General features: G+C 34.1%; 2 protein-coding genes and 1 long non-coding RNA gene across 8 annotated transcripts; 2 read left to right on the forward strand and 1 right to left on the reverse strand.

The window, feature by feature from the left end:
- Window positions 1-348: 348 nt before the first annotated feature.
- Window positions 349-3,023, forward strand: LOC111890967 (uncharacterized). Its single transcript, XM_023887046.2, has 4 exons — window positions 349-905; window positions 984-1,121; window positions 1,236-1,810; window positions 2,197-3,023. The coding sequence occupies exons 1-4, from the start codon at window positions 386-388 to the stop codon at window positions 2,887-2,889; spliced, it is 1,926 nt and encodes a 641-aa protein (XP_023742814.2). The 5' UTR covers window positions 349-385; the 3' UTR covers window positions 2,890-3,023.
- Window positions 3,024-4,011: 988 nt separating this feature from the next.
- Window positions 4,012-6,973, reverse strand: LOC111891006 (uncharacterized). 4 transcript variants are annotated; one of them, XR_006184844.2, is made up of 6 exons: window positions 6,508-6,973; window positions 6,160-6,295; window positions 5,201-6,030; window positions 4,829-5,078; window positions 4,649-4,747; window positions 4,012-4,179 (listed from the first exon to the last, which is right to left on the reverse strand). It is a non-coding gene; the product is annotated as an uncharacterized LOC111891006 (long non-coding RNA). The 4 variants fall into 4 exon arrangements; XR_002850075.3 differs by having other exon boundaries at window positions 5,201-5,312; window positions 5,873-6,295; window positions 6,508-6,972; XR_002850073.3 differs by having other exon boundaries at window positions 5,201-6,295.
- A 9,233-nt stretch (window positions 6,974-16,206) lies between these two features.
- On the forward strand, window positions 16,207-19,045 carry LOC111891071 (ankyrin repeat-containing protein At5g02620). 3 transcript variants are annotated; one of them, XM_042896639.2, is made up of 4 exons: window positions 16,207-16,814; window positions 16,913-17,062; window positions 17,163-17,722; window positions 18,217-19,045. In XM_042896639.2, exons 1-4 carry the CDS (start codon window positions 16,295-16,297, stop codon window positions 18,904-18,906), a joined length of 1,920 nt encoding a protein of 639 aa, XP_042752573.1. In that variant the 5' UTR covers window positions 16,207-16,294; the 3' UTR covers window positions 18,907-19,045. The 3 variants fall into 3 exon arrangements, with proteins under 3 accessions (XP_042752573.1, XP_042752572.1, XP_023742927.1); XM_042896638.2 differs by having other exon boundaries at window positions 16,209-16,826; XM_023887159.3 differs by having other exon boundaries at window positions 16,211-16,826; window positions 16,913-17,056.
- The last annotated feature ends 3,019 nt before the right edge of the window (window positions 19,046-22,064 follow it).

The following is a 22,064-nucleotide window of genomic DNA, read 5'->3' on the forward strand; positions in this document are numbered from 1 at the left end:
CATTCTGCCATTTCTTTTACCATGCAATTTATGCTTTCGTGATTTATGAACTTAATTTGATATAAAGCACCAATCAACGATAATCACATTCCCTCTCCCTTTCCATTGCAGTAATATTTAAGTTTTTAAGCATCCACTGACAATACAAGACTTGTTTTCCTTTATCCCTTTATCTTCTTTAAAGTATTGAAACAACGTGCATCATGAAAGTGGGAAAGGTAACCTGTGAAAACCTAAGACGGAAGCATTATTTAATTCCAAGTTCTTGCTGCTCTCTCAAGTAATTAACTTTATGCATGAAGTTTAAATGGCATCCAAACTTTGTGAAATTTAGAGTGTCCCATATCATATTCACATCATCAGTTGAGTACTAATTGCTGATAACATGGCATCTACATTTGATAGAAAGTTTAATGGCGACCTCTTTGCAGCTCTGTCTGTAGGAGATGTTTACAAGGTGATCGATATGTGCGCAGCCATGCCAGCTGGTCCTCTGCACAAGCTAACTATACATGGTGACACTGTTCTCCACATCGCTAGTTACCACATGGCTAATGATCTCGTTCTTGAACTACTCAGAATGATACCTGAATACCAATTCAACTTACTCACGGTACAAAATGAAGCAGGAAAGACCATTCTTCATGCCACAGCCAGCAACAATAATACAGTCGAGGCTGCTGCTGAGATGTTGCGCCGAGCTCCTTCATTGCTCACCATGACGGATAAGCTCGGAGAGACGCCTCTTTTCTGTGCAGCCCGTTATGGCAACACCAAAAGTTTCCATTTTTTCAAAGCAGAAATAAATAGGAGACTTGGGGAAGATGCTGCAAGCTTGATGGGTTTTCTTCGAAGAAATAATAAAGAAACTATCCTTCACGTTGCAATTCATAGTTTCAACTTTGGTAAGTGTATCTTTTTTTTTCTTTTTTTTTGAGAAAAGTTTCCTCCAATCCAAATGTCTAATATATGTTTGTACACAGCTTTGGCTCTTGATATTGCCAAAACTTATCCAATGTTGATCGGTGAAAAAGATGGAGACGGGATGACTGCTCTTCAACTTCTTGCCTGCAAGTCACCACGTTTCAAACGTAGATTTGAAAAGTTTTTCATATACAAGCGTATGTCACTAACATATGCATACTTTTCTCGGTCATCAAGTCTACTATATAGCCAATTAATAATAACATTACACTTTTATTTTTTTTTCTAACTGTTGGAGATTTTTTTCTCAGTCATTGATTGGATCTGTCTGAAAGAAATAGCCAGTAGAGTTCCTATCTTGAAAAATATTAAGGAAAAACGGTTCGTAATTGATTCCACAAAGGAACTTGCAACCCTCTTGATTGAAAATGATGCATCATGGGAAGAAACAAAACCCATGCCAACTCAGAACAGAGTTAAGCTCCACAGATATGGAGGAGGGAGTACACCTTCAGAAAATGTTTCTACTGGAAATAATAATAAAATCAATGTTACGCTTCCTACCCCCGACTCTCCATTGATTTTAGCTACGAAATCGGGTTGTACATATATTGTAAAGGAAATACTGCGAGTGTACTCTCAGGCGGTAGAGCTTATTGATAAGGACGGACGTAACATTTTGAATGTGGCAATTCAATATCGAAGAATAGATATCTATAAGGCTGTGATCGAAATGAAGTATCCTCTCATGACTCTAAGAGACACGATCGACAATGAAGGAAACTCATTACTGCACATGGTAGCCATGAAAGCTACAGATCAGCTTGTTGAAATGGACTTCAGAAACCCTGCTCTCGAACTAAAAGATGATTTGCTTCTATTCGAGGTAATGACATATATATTATCTTTTAGGTTGTGTTTGTTACACACAAGATTAGACAAATTAACTTTCTAAATCTATTTCCGATAATCAAGATGAAGGAGCACGCATAACATACATGACATCTTTTGCACGGGAAAAAGATAGAGAGTGAGTCATGGTCTCATATTTTTGGATGGATGGGATAAAAAATTACAATCTTATCCCATTCATCATATCAGTCTCGCTATCAATCCAATTCATGACTAATGCACTACGATACTACAAGTTTGTCATGTCGTGTCTTGGGCAGTGGAGAGTTAGATTTAGAGTTAGGCCATGCATGCAGAGCACCACCGGCACCAGACTAACCTTGTCTTTCTGATGCATGTCTTTTTGTTTTTTCTATCCAGAGTGTGAAAAATATATGTACCAGTGTAGCAACTTCTCAGGTAAACAATGATGGATTGAATGCTACACAATTATTCGTCAAGAACAAGGAAAAGCTCCGAATTGAGGCCAAAGAATGGATGAAGAGCACGGCTTGGGGCAGCGCCGGTTTTGGTTTGACCATTGCTACTCTCTCCTTTACTGCATCTTACACTGTACCTGGAGGTTTAGATCAAAACACAGGCCATCCAATTATGGGAGGAAAACCGTTTTTTATTGTGTTTACCCTAGCCAATGGCCTTTCCCTCACATTTTCAATAACATCACTTATCACATTTCTTTTCATTCTCACATCTTCCTTCCAGTTTAAGGATTTCAGGAGGTCTCTTCATTATAAACTACTCCTAGGCCTTACACTGGTGATACTCTCTGTGTTAATGATGATGATATCATTTGCAGCCACGCTTATCCTAGGAAATAGTAGTAAAAAAGGCCAAGATTGGACAAAAATTATATTGTACACTGTTTCATTCCTCCCGGTCACTGTGTTAATCTACACAACCACACCTCTCTATTATATGCTGCTTAAAGTATTTAAGGAAATACTAGGGAGTATTATAGCTTCAATATTGCCTACCCGTGATGTTGAATCGCGCAAAATAATGCAGCACCGCCGACTGCCTTCTCAAGCTCCAACTACGATTTCTATTGGTTGATCCTTTAATTAGTCCATTTTTCTTTACCTCATCATTTCCCTTGTTCTTTTAAAGAACAAGGCACTCTATAGTATCACATTAAATTTGTTATATGTTTTTGTTTTATATATACATATTAAATTAAATTTGTAATATGTTTGTTGTTGTTTTATAATTAATATAATAGTTTGTTCTTTAGGATAATAAAAATTCTATAAGGGTTGCATGCTAACTATCTATTGGTGACTCGTTATTTTGTCACATCATTAATGTTGGATACACATGAATTTTGATTTATGGAGATAATCCAACTTTGCCTAGTTTTATTTCCAAATGGGAATTAGGAACTATGCAATGTTATTTATTTGTTCCGTGGATAATCTAACTTAGCACGGGTAACTAACACCCCGCTTCCAAGTTGAAGCAAAGAAAAGAAGAGAGAAAAAAAGAAAGTAAGGAGAGAAAAAAAAAAAAACAAATTTGTCTTTTGTGCTCCCGAGTTGGAGATAAATAGAAGGAAAGTTAAACATTTTATTCTTTCTTTTCAAATCCTCCCAAATCGGAAGGAAAGTTAGGAGGGAAAGTGATCATTCCATTTCCATACACTTCTTTCTTTTAATGAAACTCGGGAGCATCAATATCTCTTACTTTCCTCTCATTTCCGCCCATTTCCTTTCTTTTCTCTCCTTAAATTGAAATCGGGAGCGAAGTGTAAATAAATAGGGATTTCATTTATGTGAATTGTATTTTTTTTATTAAAAAACTAAATTTACATTATTTATTTATTTTTTGTGAAAAAAACAACCATGTAAAAAACAAATCTTTATTGCTATAGTTGTTTCAGTATTTCTTGTGTAACATTTGTAAAATAAATCATTTTAAACAAAGTAACCGTCTAAAATGAATTGTCAATTTTAAATTAATGGAAGCAAATTATCGTTTGCTTAAATTTATCTCAAGTAAGTACATTAAAAAAAACTAATTGAGTAAACGTTATTTATTTACATGAATATAAAAATATAATTATAAAAAAAAAAAAATTAAGTTATCCAATATGTATTTTTGTTGACAAAAACGATTTTACTTATATTTAATCCACTTACACCTACAATCCTACAACAATGACAAATGTGAATAATCATGTGACAAAAACCACTACATTAACCAAGTGCAAATAAACAACCAAATTCAGTATTCGCCGTATAACTAAATAATTGAAATGTTTTCATAAACTAAAGTCAAATACGCCTAATACTTGTGAAGGCTTGTGAACACTCCCCTTTCAACCATCCTGCTACTTGTACACCACTCCTAAAATAAAATGGGAAAAAGTTATAACACAAAAAATGAACATTGTTCAAAATTGTATAGTAAAATAAGATCTTGATGTGATTTAATAAAGGAGAAATTTAAACAAAAATTGAGAAATAATGCCTAAAGGGTTGTGCTTGTAACTAAGCTCATGGAAGGCTATTCATTAATTTAATGAATCGTGAACTTAAACCAGCAAACTTGGAGGAAATTTCAAGAAAAATTAATCATTAGGACATTACGTTGTATAGAGAAAACAAAGTCACTCAATAATTTTTCACTTCAAGAACAACCAATCATTATGAAATTAACATAACCATAGCTTTCATTTTCTATTACAACATTTTACTTCTTAATTTATTCTCATTAGGGAATTGTACTTTGAAAGTAAGTAGCTATTTCCTGCATTTAACCAAAAGTAAAAATTAGCAACTTACTATCATTTATCAGCAAAAAATAAGCAACTTACTTTTATTTCTTTCTCTTACGTGCCTACCACTGCCTACAACATAATAAAAAGCTTGAGTTTTTTGTTCTATGTCCGCTTTCAGCACAATTAACTTCCTTTCTACAAGAGAGATTGATGCTTTGAAAAAAATTGCAATCTTCGTTTAATAATGAATCTAAAAAGATTAATCAAGTTACTTACCTGGAGTTTTAACGGTGGCGATTATAATCTCTTTTCTCTAAAAGTAACTACATTTTAGGAAGAAATAGTTGGTTTTTCTACTTCATAAGAGTAAGTGCATCGCAAAGAGATTGTATTCTCCCAATAAACTAATAATTTTTTTTTCCAAATGATTAGTATAGTTCCCTAACTTATTTTTGCTTCACATCTTGCATCCACAATACTCCCTTGCAATATAATCAAGGGTTCAAGCAACCTCCTTTAACACCCCCTACAATAAAACCAAAAGTACCAAAACCTTGAAATTTGGAACAATTACATCGGAACACATGGTTTTTTACAATTTATAGATACATTATTGAATTACAAGTAAATCAATTTAAAAATACTTACGTTTGAATCCCTGGAGGCATGTTATCAATTGTTATAATGGCAGAGCATAAGAAACTGGAGCATTTATTTGTTACCATCACCATTGTGTCTGAAGGGCAAAGCGATCATAATTCTAAGTGATGAATAAACGAATTTAGATTGTATTCTGGAAATTATCAAGATAAGGTGCAAAAGAACAAATAAGAGAAAAACACTCATTAGGTGATTATGATTAATGAAAAAAATAACCATAAGTTAAAACATTTAGTTTCAGATGACCAAAAATACAAATAAATTAAGTTTCTTACCTTCCATGTATAAGGAGGTTCATGGCAGATACAAACACAATCATGAAATTTACAATTGGACAAATTTACCACTTATAAAATTGAATATTTGAGAATACCTTTTCAAGTTAAAGACCTCTAGTTAAATTGATTAAAACTTTAACCTGGATATGCCCTCATAATACCTTGTATTAAACTTGCTTTTGAAACGCCTTTATCAAAAACCAACTAATGATTTCAAATGACTTAAAAATATCTATTAAAAACTGTAAAAGACAACAAAAATATAAATGAATAATTTTGAATGGTTAAAATTGAAGTAATTTAACTTAGGAAGTTCAAAAGTAGTGCATGAAAATACACATTATCTATCAGAATAAAAAAATTGTCTGATCAAAGGCTTCACCTTATTGTTTGCAACATTCCTTTTTATTGAAGGAATCAACTTCTTGAAATTAACGGTAACTCTTTACTCCATAGCCCAGCTTCTGATATAAAGTATCAGGGGCACACTATCCTTTCGACTTAGTGTATGTAGATGAAGGGTCATAAACATTTGAAAAGCTGATTTTCATAAAATTTCAAACCTCAGACCATGTGGTTGAGATTTAAACTTAGCCTTATTTGCAGAGAGAGAGAGAGAGAGAGAGAGAGAGAGAGAGAGAGAGAGAGAGAGAGAGAGAGAGAGAAAACCGTGGATCTGGATATTTCGATGGTGTTGAGGAATATGGTAAACAATATAGAGAATTGGTGTAGTAAAGTAGATAAATCTAAACCCTTTCCTCATAAAACTCATACATACTTCTTCTTCAATGTTCTTCCTCTGTTACTGCAACAAAATTCAAAATTTTAAAAATTAATTGGAGATTAAACTAAATCAGTAAGATTTGGGTAGGGAGTCAAGTAATCAGGAATTATATGTAAAAAACTTTTATAGAAACTTAAATGGTTACGAATAAATGATCGACATGGGTTCAATTCACAGGTGTTGAAAGATCAAAAGAATCAAAGTTAATGTGAAATGGATTTCACTATTCCTACCATCCTTCTTGATTTCGCTCTTCTTAGCCACCTTTCTGAAGCCGATTTCTCCCTTTTTAGCCACCATCCTTCCTCATATGCTAACGATCATTGGTTCCCTGAACACAGAATGCGATGAGGATGAGATTAGTCACTGAGAAAGGAAAAAGAAATAGTGGTGGCCGATTTCTGGAGAGGGAGTAGCATCATTTTGATGATAATGAAAGTTAAGTGAGGACAGAGTTTATTGATGGTGGGTTGTGATGTTTGATATTAGGGTTTCTAAAGGAGAGATGCGAGAGAAGAGAAAGGTGGAGGCGTTTAGCAGGGATGCTGATGTATCTTCCTTGTTTTAAAGAGATATAGTGCTAAAATTAGGTAATTAAAACAGTCTGCAGATCGAAGCAATTTAAGGAGACATGGTCGAGATAATTGGGATTCAAGTTTGAATCTAACTAAAACTCCTCAAGTTATGGTATGAATCGGTGAAGTATGATTGAATACTCTAATTCTTATCTTTGACTTTTTCACTTGACTCATAAGTTTTACATTTCATGCCGAGACATCCTCAAATTCATGGCCAGAAAAGACCGATCTAATATATGCTTTTAAAATAATTCAGAGTGATCATTTGATTAAAAGAGTTGTGGAATTTGTTCCCAAAACAAAATATGATAAAGAAATGTATTTTCATTATATAACAAAATCTTGGGATGTTATGTTCCGATACAGACCAAAAGCATAAACAGTAAAAAATAGACCTTACAACAGTTATTTACAACTATTGGTCTATAATCCAAAGTATCTTGATAAGTCATCCAACTTATTCTCTAGTGCCACTACCTGTAATACAAAGAAAACTAAGTGGGTCAGGCTTGGGAGCCTGGTGAGCATGTAGGGTTTTCAACCCACAATAAATAATTATATTAATTTCATCAACCAACAATAACCCAATTGCTCATTCCCGTTATCCTCACTTTAAGTCCCTAAAACAACTATCACAAGGGACCTAGCCTAAGGATTTTCATCGGGGCGACAACACTGCTTTGGGGGTTTCCCAACAATTTATGTCAAATAAGGCAACCATGTGGGGGATGGAGTACATTGATTAAACACCCAAGTTCAATAACACCTACAGGTGGCAAGTCTGTCAGTGTTCCATTAGACTGTCGAGAAGAGTCTATGGTCGTCATCTAAACTTCGCTAGATGACTGAATGAACAACAACATCGAGGCCTCTCGTCATTTTATTTAATTACACATCAACTATCTATCCATGTTTCACCCAATATATTTGTAGATAAAAAATACATATGCAACTTAAAACGTGTATAAAACATTCATTCAACACTTATCTCAAATACTTCGTATCTATGTGTTAGAAGAAAATGAATATACACTCACTAGATAAGACGATGCTCGGACAGCACTATGGCTCTTAAAGTAATATTCTTTGATGAAACCGTGATGTTCTCTCAAAATCTGGGCTTCACGCGGGCAGAGTTTTCGGCTCGAAAACTCTTTTTCTCGGGATCTTCGAGGCTTCGGGATGATACCCGCACTTCCAGGCTATTTTTTTAATAGTAGAAGAAAGTTTAAAGGGTGAAGGATGGAAAATTAGCAACCATAAATGGCTGGCCTCGCATCCTATTTATAGGAGGAGTCTGGCATTCGATACGCAGGGCGTTCCTGTGAGGTACGCAGCGCGTTCCGGAACGTTGAGCGTTCCTTCGGACGCAGCGCGTAGGAGCGGGGAGAGGTCCTCTGTCCGATGCCAGCTTGTGTCAGCTACGACGTGGCTCATCCGAGGCTAAGCAAAACGAACCCAGGGCGTTCCCCCTTTGGATAAGGTTTGAATTTTTATTTATTTTTATTTAAAAACTTCAAAAATTCATATCTTTTGCATACAAACTCCGTTTTTTGCGTTCTTTATATCCATGCGTAGGTGAGACTATTATCTACAACTTTCGTTTAGACTCCGTCGGCTAATTTTGAATTTATTTTTACTATATTTTTTTTAGTAGGCTGAGACAGGAAAAGTCTGTTATAAATTCATAACATCTTCATCCAACGTCTGTTTTCGTCTGTCTTTTTACCGTTGCACTACTATTAACGAGATATTCGATTCTCGTTTAGATTGTCTTGGTTAGAAATCACTCAATCTCATATTCAAACTTTGGGTTGCATATTGTTAAGTCGAAACTTCAAAAAATCATAATTTCCTCATACGAAGTCAGATTTAGATGTTCTTTTCATGTATGCTCTCGGTTTAACGTATTCTATGACTTTTGTTTAGATTGCTAAGGTTAAAAATTGCTCTATCGTAAATTAACTATTTACGTCACGCAATGTCGTAGCGGTTCTATCGCAAAACTTCGACAGGTCATAACTTCTTTGTTATAACTCGGATTTCGGTATTCTTTAAATAGCCAGAATCCTTGTCACAACCACTAGAACTTACTTCAGAGATATTGGGTTTATCTAATATTTTATTTTAACTTCATATTTTTATCCTTAATTCATTTAAGTCACACAATTAAGCATAAAACACATAATACTCAAATAATACATTTTTATTATTTCAAAACGAGTTACAAAGGTTAACCTAGACTAATGCACATTAAAGTCATCAACAGGTGGACAGACAGTTCATTTGACCAACTTTTAGAGTTTTTAAGAGTCGTATTCCTGAAAGAAAATAAGATTCCAACTTCACACTATGAAGCTAAAAAGAAGTTGAGAAAGATTGGGTTGGGATATCAATCTATCCATGCTTACGTTAATGATTGTGCTCTGTTTTGGAAAGAGAACGATTCAATGCAAAATTGTCCTGTTTGTAAGGAGAGCAGGTGGGTTGAAAAAAACACTAAGGGGAAGAAAGTTCCACAAAAAGTGTTACATTATTTTTCTTTGACTGTCACGCTTCGTCGAAGGTATAGTTCAAGATTCACAGCAAAAGATATGATTTGTCATAACATTGGGCGTTCAAATGATGGTAAGATGTATCATCCGGTTGATGGGAAAGCATGGCAAGATTTGATAAGCGATTTCTCGAGTTTTCCAAAGAACCTAGGAATGTCCGATTGGGTTTGGCTGCCGATGGCTTTAATCCATTCAGCAACATGAATCAGCCTTATAGCATGTGGCCGGTAGTATTGACAACATACAATACACCACCATGGTTGTGTATGAAATAATCTTCTTTCATGTTGACTTTGCTAATTCCTGGCCCTAAAGCACCTACGAAGGACATTGATGTTTTCCTAAGGCCTTTGGTGGACGAGTTGAAAATGTTATGGAGGGATGGAGTCCAAATGAGAGATGCATCAACCAACAGTGTATTCACAATGTATGTAGCACTATTGTGGACTATCAATGATTACCCTGCCCGTAGCAGTTTGTCTGGATGGAGTGGTCATGGTTATAAAGCTTGTGCTACTTGTAACAAAGACACACCCTCGTGTTCTATAACCAGCAAGATAGCTTATGTTGGTCATAGACGATTCTTACATAGCAAGCATAATTGAGGGATAGTTTATTGTTTGATGGAAAGAAAGAGTCAAGAAAACCTCCTGGACGATTGAGTAACGCATTAATAATAAATCAACTAGACCGTCTCCCCACCCGTATTCTAGGAAAACACCCTAGGTATGGTGATGGTGTGAAAAGAAGGCGAACCGAGTCAAAGTTAAATTGGACTAAAAAGAGTATCTTCTTTGAGCTTGATTATTGGTGTTCAGTCGATCTAAAACACAATACATATGTTATACACGTGGTGAAAAATGTTAAAGAATGAAAAATCAAAAGATACGCACAAAGCAAGAGAAGATTTGGAAAATGGGGCATTCGAGAGAATCTATGGCTGCAAAAGAAAAACAACAAGAATAATCCACCACATCCAGATTACTCTTTCAAACCAATCGATCGAGAACATTTTTGTCATTTCATTAAAGGTGTAAGACTACCCAATGGTTTTGGATCAAACTTCAAGAATAAGGTACATTCTAATGATTCAAATATATTTGGGTTAAAGTCTCATGATTATTACATCCTCATGCAACGATTGCTAGCAATAGGGGTCTGAGGTTGTCTTCCCACTAATGTATCAAAAACAATCATTGACCTTTGCACATTCTTTAAAAAAAATTGTGCACGATCAATATATGTGAAAGACATTTATAAAGCACATAGTGAAGTGATAAAGATATTATGCAATTTGGAGTTGATATATCCACCAGCATTTTTCTACATAATGGTTCGTCTCATTCTACATTTACTAGAAGAAGCTATTCTTGGAGGGCCTGTATATATGAGATGGATGTATCCTTTTGAAAGATACATGAAAAGGCTGAAATCTTATGTCAGAATGACGGCCTTCCAAAGATGCAAGTTTCTATGTTTTCATCACAATGTCGACCAATTTCCAAGATGAAAATCATTTCCCTCTCTAAAGAGGCCAACAAATCATTACAATGGTTTGTACTTAACAACTGTGATGAACTTAAAGGCTACATATCATAAGTAATTTTCTATTTATACTTTATATTTAGGTATTGTGAGAAACTAATATGAGCAATTTCTCCCACCTACAACGAATTTGAATCTAAATATCCCGAAAAAGATGTAAAAACGAAATTTCCGTCATGGTTCAGTCATAAGGTAAAAACATCATATACATATATTACATATAAATTTAAAATATATTATCATTTAAAGTGTCAATATTATATTTTTCTCCAAGTTTATCGTCTACAAAAAAACTGTCCCCAGACTGTACCAACGAATTAAAAGCTTTGGCACATGGTCTGTTGAATGCATATTCCTACACTGGTTGCATAGTCAACGGTGTTAGATTTGTGGTACATAGTCGTGATCTCCGACGTACTACTCATAATAGTGATATTGCTTCATTTGGAGAAGATAGTACACCATTTTATGGTCAACCGGAGGATATCATACAATTGAACATTTAAGTAATTATTCAGTTGTTCTATTTCGTGGTAAATGGTTCAACACAATGGAGAGGGGACGATTAGTTAATGAAAATCATATCATCTCTATCGACATCATTTGTGAATGGTATGTTGGTAATTCATGGTATGATGGCCAACAATACATTTTAGCCACACAAGCAAAACAAGTGTTTTATCTTAAAGATCCTTCACGAAACGCCAATAGTTGGAGGGTTGTAGAAGATGTTCACCATAGAAAATTGTGGTATCATCCAAGTATGGATGTAGATGTCTTGCATGAAAAGCAATCATCTGATTATAAATTAGATGTTGACATAGGTGATGTTGGTGACTCAAGTGTGGTTATTGAGAGATGTGATGCCCCTATTGTGGACGATCAAACCTTTCATTGTAACTTGGTTGCCGATTCAGGCTATTTGCATATACAAACAACTTTAGGTGAAGTTGGTGAATCAAGTGATGCTCCAATCACAGAGGATGTGAATTTCATTGATGATGATGAAGAACATAGTGATTGCTACCCTTTAGAAGATGAAATTGTTGATGACAATAATAATAGTGATGATAAGTCTATAAATGCATATTATTCCAGTAATGATTATGATTAAATGTATTATAATTTTTTGTATCTATAATAGATGATTGTTACATGTTAAAATTCGTGTTTATAATGTTTTGTTTAAATTATGTTTATTATTTATTTCAATAGAATGTCGGTACATGTTGCTAGAGGACACGGTGGAGACGGTGGGGGTGAACCTCCAAGACAGTTGCATACAATCCCCAAAGCTTGTGAGTTATGTAAGTAACTTGTTCTAATTAAATATGTCTTTATATTCAATAACTTTTTAGCTTGCTAACTTTTTAATTACATGTATAAATGTAGCAAAACCAAAGAGAAGTTTTGGAAGAAATTTGAATTTGTATGAACGGTTTAGACTTAACAAGAAGAAGCCACTTCCCTTGAAGTTTGATATCACGGGGAGACTATATAAGGTCGTTCGAGATAACTATCAGGTTTATAAACGTGTGGTCTCAAATGAGGTTGCAAAGAATGTCCCCTTTCACTATCCGAGTTGGGATGATGTCCCTAAAGATTATAAAAGAAAAATCTATCCCACCTTGCATGTAAGTATAAAATTTAATGATTTTATTAGTATTGCAACTTTATATTTTTGAGATGTTTTATAATCCTTTCATTTTCTTTTGTAGAATTATTTTGATATAGATTCTTTCTGTGACATGCCTCATTGGAATAGCGTTGTGCCAAGAATTGACGCAGATTTCAAAGCAAGTTACAAGCGTCCAGTGACGGAGCTTGAACAATTAATTGGGGGGGGGGGGGGGGGGGGGGGGGGGGGCTAATGTGTTATAAACTAAACTTACCGTTCTTACACAAAAAAAAAAACACTTTTTTTAGCAAATAAACACCAAAAATACATAGAAAAACAACTTACAGAAAACCGCAACAATTTATTAACCAAAAATACACCAAATAATCAATGGCTTTCATCTTTCTCGTGACTGTATGATTTGTATCTGTAAAAATCAAAATGGAGGAACATATCACTCAATAAAAATAAAAAATTAGACAAAACTCATCACTCATCAGTTTATTTTATACAAAAATTAACAAAAAACTACAACAATTCATTAATAGCTTGAGTGGGTTTGGTGTAGATAGATAGGGGTGAGAAAAAACCGCACCACAACTAAAATTAACCGCAAAAACCGCATAAATCGTAACCGATAAACTGCAACCACAAAAAAAACTGATGGTGAGGTTTTTTGTTTTTCAAAAACCGCAAATCTGCGGTGCGGTGCGGTTATTAGTTTTCGAAAACCGCAAAAAAAAACGCACTGCACCGCATATATTATATACAATTTTTTTATTAATTATTTATATATTAAATATTAAAAATAAGATAAGTTTCATCGATGAAAGATGGATAAAATACTAGAAGACAGAAGTGTTGGTTTTTTGTTATGTTTAACTTTGAAAAATGGTGAAATTAGACAATTTTAAGATATTTATTGTTAATTACTATTGATTTTACGGTTTTAAGATATTAGTTGTTTGTGATTTAAGTTAATTGTTTTATACCTTATGGTTTTTTTTATCATTACAATTAATATGTTTGAACTTTTAAAACCGTTTGAGCTCTAAACTGTGGTTAAAAACCAGACAAAATAACCGCACTAAATCCATGCAGTTAATAACCGCAACACAAAAAAAACAAAATCACACCGCAAAAATAACCGTCTAACCGCACCGCTAAAATAACCGCACCAAGCGGTTTTGAAAATGGATTAACCGTATTTGCGGTTGGTGGTGAGGTTTTGGCTAATAACCGCACTGAACCGCACCGCGCTCAGATAGATAAGTCAATAAATGATATTTTTTTCCTACTAAATCTGTCAAGAACTTGATTGACTCAATAAAAAAGGATTTTTATAATTTTTAAAAGAATTCTCACTTCTAGAATGAGGTTCTATTGGAACTCAATCTTTGTCTATATGCTCAAATTGAAGACTTTTTGATCTTCTTGATTCTTGAAGTCAACTGTTCTACAATTAGAAATGCAAATTGTGATATCAAATTTCAAGATACTAGCACACTTGGTGGAAAATCGTTATACAACCAAAGAGTTTCCATCAAAAGCTTATGTCTTTTGTTTCATACTGTATGTAGAAACAGTTCTAGCATTTCCAATAAATTGGTCAAATCTCAAATATGGCTTCATCAAATTCATATTCTTTCTGAAAGGTTAGATAAAATGCTACTTGTATTTGATTCTGTTAACATATAGTTTTTAGTTTTTGCTCTAAATTCGATCAAAGTCAATAAACAGATTTGTATTCTTTCTTACTTTCAAATTTCTATTAATAGAAATAGAGAGAATTGTAGAAGAAAAACGAAGAGAATACCTGATTTCCGGTGAACTGTGGATAGCGACAGTGGTGTTGCGGTGGTTTCCAGGTGCAGGCATCCAAGCGATAGCAAACGAAGATGGGCAGAAGCTGAACTGCCGACTGCGAAAGGTTTTGGGATGATTGGAAGATCGATTTTGACTTCTAACTTGTGTTTCTCCTACTCTCCTGGAGAAGGGATTGGTTTAAGCTTACGCATGCATTCTGCCATTTCTTTTACCATGCAATTTATGCTTTCTTGATTTATGACCTTAATTTGATATAAAGCACCAATCAACGACAATCACATTCCCTCTCCCTTTCCATTGCAGTAATATTTAAGTTTTTAAGCATCCACTGACAATACAAGACTTGTTTTCCTTTATCCCTTTATCTTCTTTAAAGTATTGAAACAACGTGCATCATGAAAGTGGGAAAGGTAACCTGTGAAAACCTAAGACGGAAGCATTATTTAATTCCAAGTTCTTGCTGCTCTCTCAAGTAACTAACTTTATGCATGAAGTTTAAATGGCATCCAAACTTTGTGAAATTTAGAGTGGTATTTGGAATGATTTAGATTTAAATTAACTGTTTCGGGTTTTATTTTATATGAAAATTGTATTGTATATAATTTTTTTTGGAAATTTAACATGGAGGATAAAAAATGTGTAAAGCCTGTGAAACACCTATAGGGATGACATATCGTCACTATAGGTGTACTTACAGCAACAATATGTCGTCGCTACAGATGAGGCTATGGCGACAATATGTCGTTACTATATGGGTCACTATGGCGACAATACATCGTCTCCATTGGTTGTTATATAGGGACGATTTGTCGTCGCTATAAGGGGGGCTACAGCGACGAATGCTATTGCGACGAGATTACAACCTAAAGCAACGAACCTATGGCAACAAAGTATATGGCGACAACAAGTCGTTGCTATGGTCTATAGCGACGACAAGTCGTTGTTGAGGTCTATAGCGACGACTTTCCACTCTATAGAGACGATTTTTGTCATCTCCATAGGTTAAAAATCTTGTGGTGATGGACTTCTCCATTTCGGTTCTTGTGTGACAAACGCTCAATGTTTATTGTTGTGGCATTGTGAGTTTGAGGGGGGATGTTAGCCTATATATTATTAGCCCAAATGGTTATGGGCCCTTTAGTCTTTAACCCATTAGGGTTTTGTCTAGCTAGTATTTATATCCGTTTTATTATTTATAGCATTTATGTTTTTCATTGAGAACCTTGTAATTTCTCTCCATCATAATCATATGACAATGTTATGAAGGGGAGCTTAACCAATGCATCCACATCACTTTGACTAACATTTTTAACTATAAAAAACAGCATTCCTAGTTTTCTAGATTTCCCAAATGGGATAAGAACACCATCTAATTGATTAACTACTCTATATTAAAGATATATAGCATATATGATTACCTTTAATTCTAAAAAGGGTAAAGTGTTTCGTTTTAGCTATATCTAAATACTTGTGCTTCTCGTACTCTCCTAGAGAAGTGATCATTTGGAATAAAGATGTCAATGGAGAACAAAACTGATATGCATTTTGCCATTTCTTTTACCAATTTAATTATGCTTCTTGATTGAGCTTTGCTATAAAGCACTAATCAACGATAATCACATTGATCCCTTTCCAATGCAGTAATATTTAAGTTTTTAAGCATCTACAGATATGCAAGACTTGTTATCCTTTAATTTATCTCTTTATCTTCTTTAAAGTGAAACAACGTCATGAAAGCAGACGGAAGAGGTACCTGTGAAAACCTAAGACGGAAGTATTAATTAATTCCAAGTTCTTGCTGCTCTCTCAAGTAACTTTATGCATGAAGTACTTTAAATGGCATTCAAACTTTGTGAAATTAAGTGTAGCCCATAACATTCAGGTCATCCACTGAGTAATGGCTGATAACATGACACCGACAGATTATAGAAAGATTAATGCTTCCCTGTATGATGCTCTGTCTGAAGGAGATGATAACAAGGTGTGTCATATATGCAAAACCTTGCCAGATGGCCCTCTGCGCAAGCTAACCATACATGATGACACTGTTCTCCACATCGCCAGTTACCACAAGCGTAATAAGCTTGTTCTTCAACTACTCGGAATGCTACCTGAAGACCAACCCAACATACTCACTGTAAAAAATGAAGCCGGAAAGACCATTCTTCATTCCACAGCCACCAACAATGACACAGTCGAGGCTGCTGTTGAGATGCTGCGCCGGGCTCCCTCTTTGCTCGCCATGACCGATAACCTCGGAGAGACGCCTCTTTTCCGTGCTGCCCGTTATGGCAAGTCCAAGATTTTCTATTTTCTCCAAGCGGAAATGAACAGGAGGTTTCCAGCAAAGGCTACAGACTTGATGGATTTTCTTCAAAGGAATAATAAGGCAACTATACTTCACGTTGCAATTCATAGTGAGAACTTCCGTGAGTGTCTGAGGTTCTTTTTTTTTTTTTTTTTTTGGAAATTAAGTTTCCTCCAACCCTAATGTCTAATATATGAATGTACACAGCTTTGGCTCTTGATATTGCTAAAACTTATCCAAGGTTGATCGGTGAAGAAGATGGAGACGGGATGACTGCTCTTCAACTTCTTGCCTGCAAACCGTCAGTATTCAACAATGGATTTGAAGCGAATTTCTTCAAGCGTTTTATATGTAAGAGTATGACATATACTTTACTTGGTCATCAAGTCTGCAGTCTACTAGTTAATCATATCATAATTAACACTTTTTAACTTGTGGAGTTTTGTTAATTTCTCAGTCATTTATTTGATCAATCCGAAAGAAAGAGCCAGTAGAGTGCCTATCTTGAAAAAATTTAAGAAACAAAAGCTCAAAAGTGAATCCGCAAAGGAACTTGCAACCCTATTGATCGAAAATGATACCTCATGGGAAGAATCAGAACCCATGCCAAATCAGAACAGAACGAAGCTCCACAAATATGGAGGAGATATTATGCCTTCACAAAACCATTCTCTAGAGATTATCATCGCTCCCACCCCCGACTCTCCATTGATTTTAGCCACAAAATCGGGATGTACAGAGATTGTAAAGAAAATACTGCAAATGTACCCTCAGGCGGTTGAGCATATTGATAAGGACGGGCGTGACATTTTGCATGTGGCAATTCAATATCGAAGAAAGGAGATCTATAATCTTGTGGTCAATATGAAGTATTCCTTGAGGAGGCTAAGAGGGAAGATTGACAAACAAGGCAACTCGATAATGCACATGGTAGGCATCAAAGTTAAAGATCCGAAAGCTGAACAGGACAACAGAAGCCCTGCTTTCGTACTACGAGATGATTTACTTCTATTCTCGGTAATGAAACTTTCTCCTTTAGGCTTCCTTATTACACCATATATGACTGGACATGAAAACTGTTTTTAGAGCATCCATAATTTATATAGTTTAATGGAAAAGTTGATGGAGTTGGAATCTAGTTTATTAATCTCAATCATTGAAGTCCAATGGATATGAAATAGAACTTTTTAACCCTTAAATAAATGTAATAACTAGGTTTTGTAATAATTTATGTTTTTTTTTTTTAATTATGTTTAGTTTAACTTTGTAGAGTTATTGATCGTAAGGAAAAAAAAAAGGATAGAGTTTTATGAAAAGTAGAATGATGATATGAGAATTTAAATCGATCAAGAGTGAGTCTTTGTCCCACTTTTTGGGTGGAACAATATATAATTTCTTTTACAATGCATCTTCTATATTACGTAACAAATGAAAGCTTAATGGTATGATATGAATATTTTGTATTATCATATACGCTAACTTTTCTGACATATTTTTCTTGTTTCATCCAGAGAGTGAAAGATATTTGTACCATCCAAGCAACCTTGCAGGTGAATGAGGGGGGTGTGACTGCAGAACAACTATTCATTGAGAGCAACGCACGACTTCAAGTTGATGCCAAAGAATGGATGAAAAGCACAGCTGAACATTGCTCCATTGTTGCTGTGCTAATTGCCACAGTTGCCTTTGCTGCAGCTTACACAGTACCTGGAGGCCCAAATCAAAACACGGGCTATCCACTTCTCAAGAGCAAACCGTTTTTTATAGTCTTTGCGCTAGCTGATGCACTTTCACTCGCATGTTCTTTGACATCAGTTATCATATTTCTTTCAATCCTCACATCTTCCTTTCGGTTAAATGACTTCCAGCACTCACTTCATAATAAACTATTCATAGGCCTCACAGTGTTGATACTCTCTGTGTCAATGATGATGATAGCTTTTGCAGCCACGCTTATCCTAACCATTAGTAGTGAGCAGGGACATTGGAAAAACATTATGTTGTACATGATTTCCTTCTTCCCAGTCACTGTGTTTGTGTGCTCATACATACATCTTTATAAATTGCTCATTGAAGCATTTTTGAGAAGACTAAAGAAGGCTATAGCTGCAATACTGCCTACCCCTGATGTGGACTCACCCCAAGCAATGCACCACCACATACAGCCCTCTCAAGCTACAAATACCAGTTCTTTTGTTTGATTCTTAATTAATTAATTGGTTGTTCTTCTTTGAATATCCTAGCTCTTGAATGCTTACTTCATTATCCCTTTTAAATAACAAGACGCTCTATCATATGTCAATAAATGTGTATTATATATGTTTATTGTTGTTTTATTCTCGTAAGTTGTTTCGGGTTTTTTTTTAGAAATGGGAATTAGAAACAAATTGATCTACTCTAATTTTAAGTCGATGACCCCTTATACAATCTTCCCAACAACCTCTCTATCTTCGGTTTAACCTTATTGAATTAACAAGATTAAGAGGGTGTTTAGATAAATAAGTTTTTAGGTTATTAGTTTATTGTTTATTTGCTTATTGTGGTGGGAATAAGCAGTTTTTTAAAAAATGTAAGGATTACCTTATTGCGTGAGAATAAGCAATAAACATTTTTAAATGTTTAACAAACAAATCAGCTTATATGAGTAAAATGACCAAAAATTGCTTCCTCTTATAGTTAACATATTTTTCTTATTCAAACAAAACATTTTTGTTTTTTAAATAATAATAATAATTTTCTTATTCATAAGAACTAAAAAAATATTTACCACATTATTTTTACACCTATTTTTAAATTGATCGGATACACCTATCGAAATTTCATTCCAAAACTATATGAGACCACAAATTTCATTCCAAATTCATATTATCCAAAATATCCAAAATAGTTTCATGCTACTACATTAAACCATAAAATGAAAATACTAATTTGTTTCAAAACAAATCATACATCGTTACTTGCACGAGTGTTTGACCTTAAGAATATATGTCCCGCAATCATATCGCGTACTGCACTCATATACAAATCGTCACTTCTACGTTGTGTACTTGATACTTTGTCATGTGGCTCAATACCATCATCGGGTCCATCATCATTGCGCGGAATATAAGATTCTTCTTGCGTTATTTGAAATGTTGCATCACCACTAATGCTCATTCTATTATGTACTTTTTTTTAGAAAAACACTATTTGACAATGCAGTAGCAATACAATACCTCCAGGTGAACAGGGAAGTCAAAATGTCAAACACGAGTTAAATTCAAGAGAAAATGATGAAAAAGTAAAAACGAAACAACATAGCCAATAAATACTCGCATCAAACTGTCATATTACAAAAAAAATTAATTAAATTTGAAGTTTACTTTATGGAAAAATTTAGATACAGGTTTATCATATGTAAATGCATCTAGTTTATGTTTAACCTTTTATAGACCTTTAATGATGGAATGCAATTTTTCTCCTAATAACTTCAATTGTATCCGCAAGAAAGACCTTTGATTTATCACTTTATTTTATATAAAGAAATATGATTTCTATAAACTAAGGTATAAATGTGAACCTTAGTTGCAGACTTGAGGTTAACAAGATCCACATGAAAATCCAAAAGGGCATGCGATTTTGCAGCAAGAACCTTTAAAAAGCTTGAAATTTATGTAAAAGGGACTTGTACCAAATTTGTATAAGTAGAAATAAAGTCATCTTATTGTTTGAAGGGCATGTATATGTGAGTTTTAAGACTGTCTAACTTGAAACGAACTGTTGTACCTACAAAATTATTTAAAGAAATGAATCTTTGAATAAATATATAACAACTCAATATTACCTCTTATAGTTCCTTGATTTAGTGTATTAAAAGACGAGGGAGTAATTGTAAAGGAGTGCGCAACTAGTCATGTGTATAATACTGATAAGGACAATGAAGAAGATCCTTTGAGTTATTACAAGTCATGGAAGCATTAGTGGTGATCTGTCTGCTTTTCAATTACCCTTAGGATATTACTTACTTGACCATTTTACTTTTCTTGTCATCCCCATTAATTTAAAGGGAGAATTTCATACTGATTTTCTAGAGGTATATAATTAATTATAAAATATTTTTCCATTCCTAAATTTAAATAGGTAAACTAATGAGATTAATTATTGCTCCTTAACATTGAATATGGATGGACTTGTAGATAATGAGGGTTTGTATTAACTGTTAGGTTAATTCAGAAAAAAGATACAGGGGTATTTTCAAAAAAAAATATTTAATAGTTTTTCTTCCAGTTTTTGTGTATGAGTAGGACTCTTTTAGACTTAGTATGAATATGGTATGACGTTTCTTTGTATTTAATTAAGAACGAAGTTTTTTCAATCAATTAATACTTAGGCTCCAAGTATATTATCCTTTGTTTCCAGTTTGTTGTCCTCCGTTCACCCCTCTTCATCTTTCTTTCTTACTCTTTCGTTTCTTTTCCTTGGTGCACAAGGTGCAGGGGAGTAAATCTGCCATTGTCATTAATTTTATAGAAGTCCTTACCTAATCACATATAGAATTTACAATGTTCAAAATCATCTTAAACTCAGAAAGCTAAAAGCAATGTCAAAATGAGATAATAATAATAATAATAATTATTATTATTATAATAATAATTATTATAATAATAATAATAAAAATAAAATATGAAAAAGAAACATAATTTATTATCACACTCAAGTAATAAGTAATAACACAAAAGCAAATACATGGGTGTTAAACTGAATTTTGATTCAACATGTGGCACCTTCATGATCTCCAAGAAGAACTGCAAGATTACTTTTAAGATTAAGAGCTTTCAAAGGTATCAATATATACATAAAAATATAAAATATAATCTGTGATTGGATACCAATCTGTTTACACTATTCCAACATATCCCTGTCACTTGTATAATTTTAAGAAGTTTCAATGAAGAAGATCAATACACAAATGAAAGTCCCAACAACAGAAAGTTAAAAGGTTAAATTTGTTTTCTTCAGCATTGGCATCAGCCTTTGCCAAAAATAGTGGAGGCTCGTTTATCGACAACACAGATACAACCTTTTAATTTCATACTGCATATAAAAGATAATAGTGAGAATCATTACTTTTTATTATTTTATTTCAAGAAAGATAATTTGAATTTATAACAGTGAGAATCATTACTTCATCATCATCACCACTTGAAGCCTTCTTTGCAACCGCCTTCTGATTCTTTTGCTTAACTCCACCAGGTCTCCCACCTTCAAATGGACTCGTCAGTGAGAAATCAATGTATTTCTATGAATCCAACCTCGTCATTAATGATGGAACATTCACAACTTGCCTCCCAACTCTTGGAATTCAGAAAACATCAAGAAA

This window comes from Lactuca sativa, chromosome 7, assembly GCF_002870075.4.
Source record: "Lactuca sativa cultivar Salinas chromosome 7, Lsat_Salinas_v11, whole genome shotgun sequence".
Lineage (NCBI taxonomy): Eukaryota > Viridiplantae > Streptophyta > Magnoliopsida > Asterales > Asteraceae > Lactuca > Lactuca sativa.

Excerpts from the sequence above, each read along its gene's own strand:
- LOC111890967 (XM_023887046.2), top strand. The coding sequence starts at position 386 with ATGGCATCTACATTTGATAGAAAGTTTAATGGCGACCTCTTTGCAGCT. Across the intron at positions 1,122-1,235 it reads AAAGTTTTTCATATACAAGC|TCATTGATTGGATCTGTCTG; the intron begins GTATGTCACTAA and ends TTTTTTTCTCAG. Across the intron at positions 1,811-2,196 it reads ATGATTTGCTTCTATTCGAG|AGTGTGAAAAATATATGTAC; the intron begins GTAATGACATAT and ends TTTTCTATCCAG.
- LOC111891071 (XM_042896638.2), top strand. The coding sequence starts at position 16,295 with ATGGCTGATAACATGACACCGACAGATTATAGAAAGATTAATGCTTCC. Across the intron at positions 17,063-17,162 it reads CAAGCGTTTTATATGTAAGA|TCATTTATTTGATCAATCCG; the intron begins GTATGACATATA and ends TTAATTTCTCAG. Across the intron at positions 17,723-18,216 it reads ATGATTTACTTCTATTCTCG|AGAGTGAAAGATATTTGTAC; the intron begins GTAATGAAACTT and ends TGTTTCATCCAG.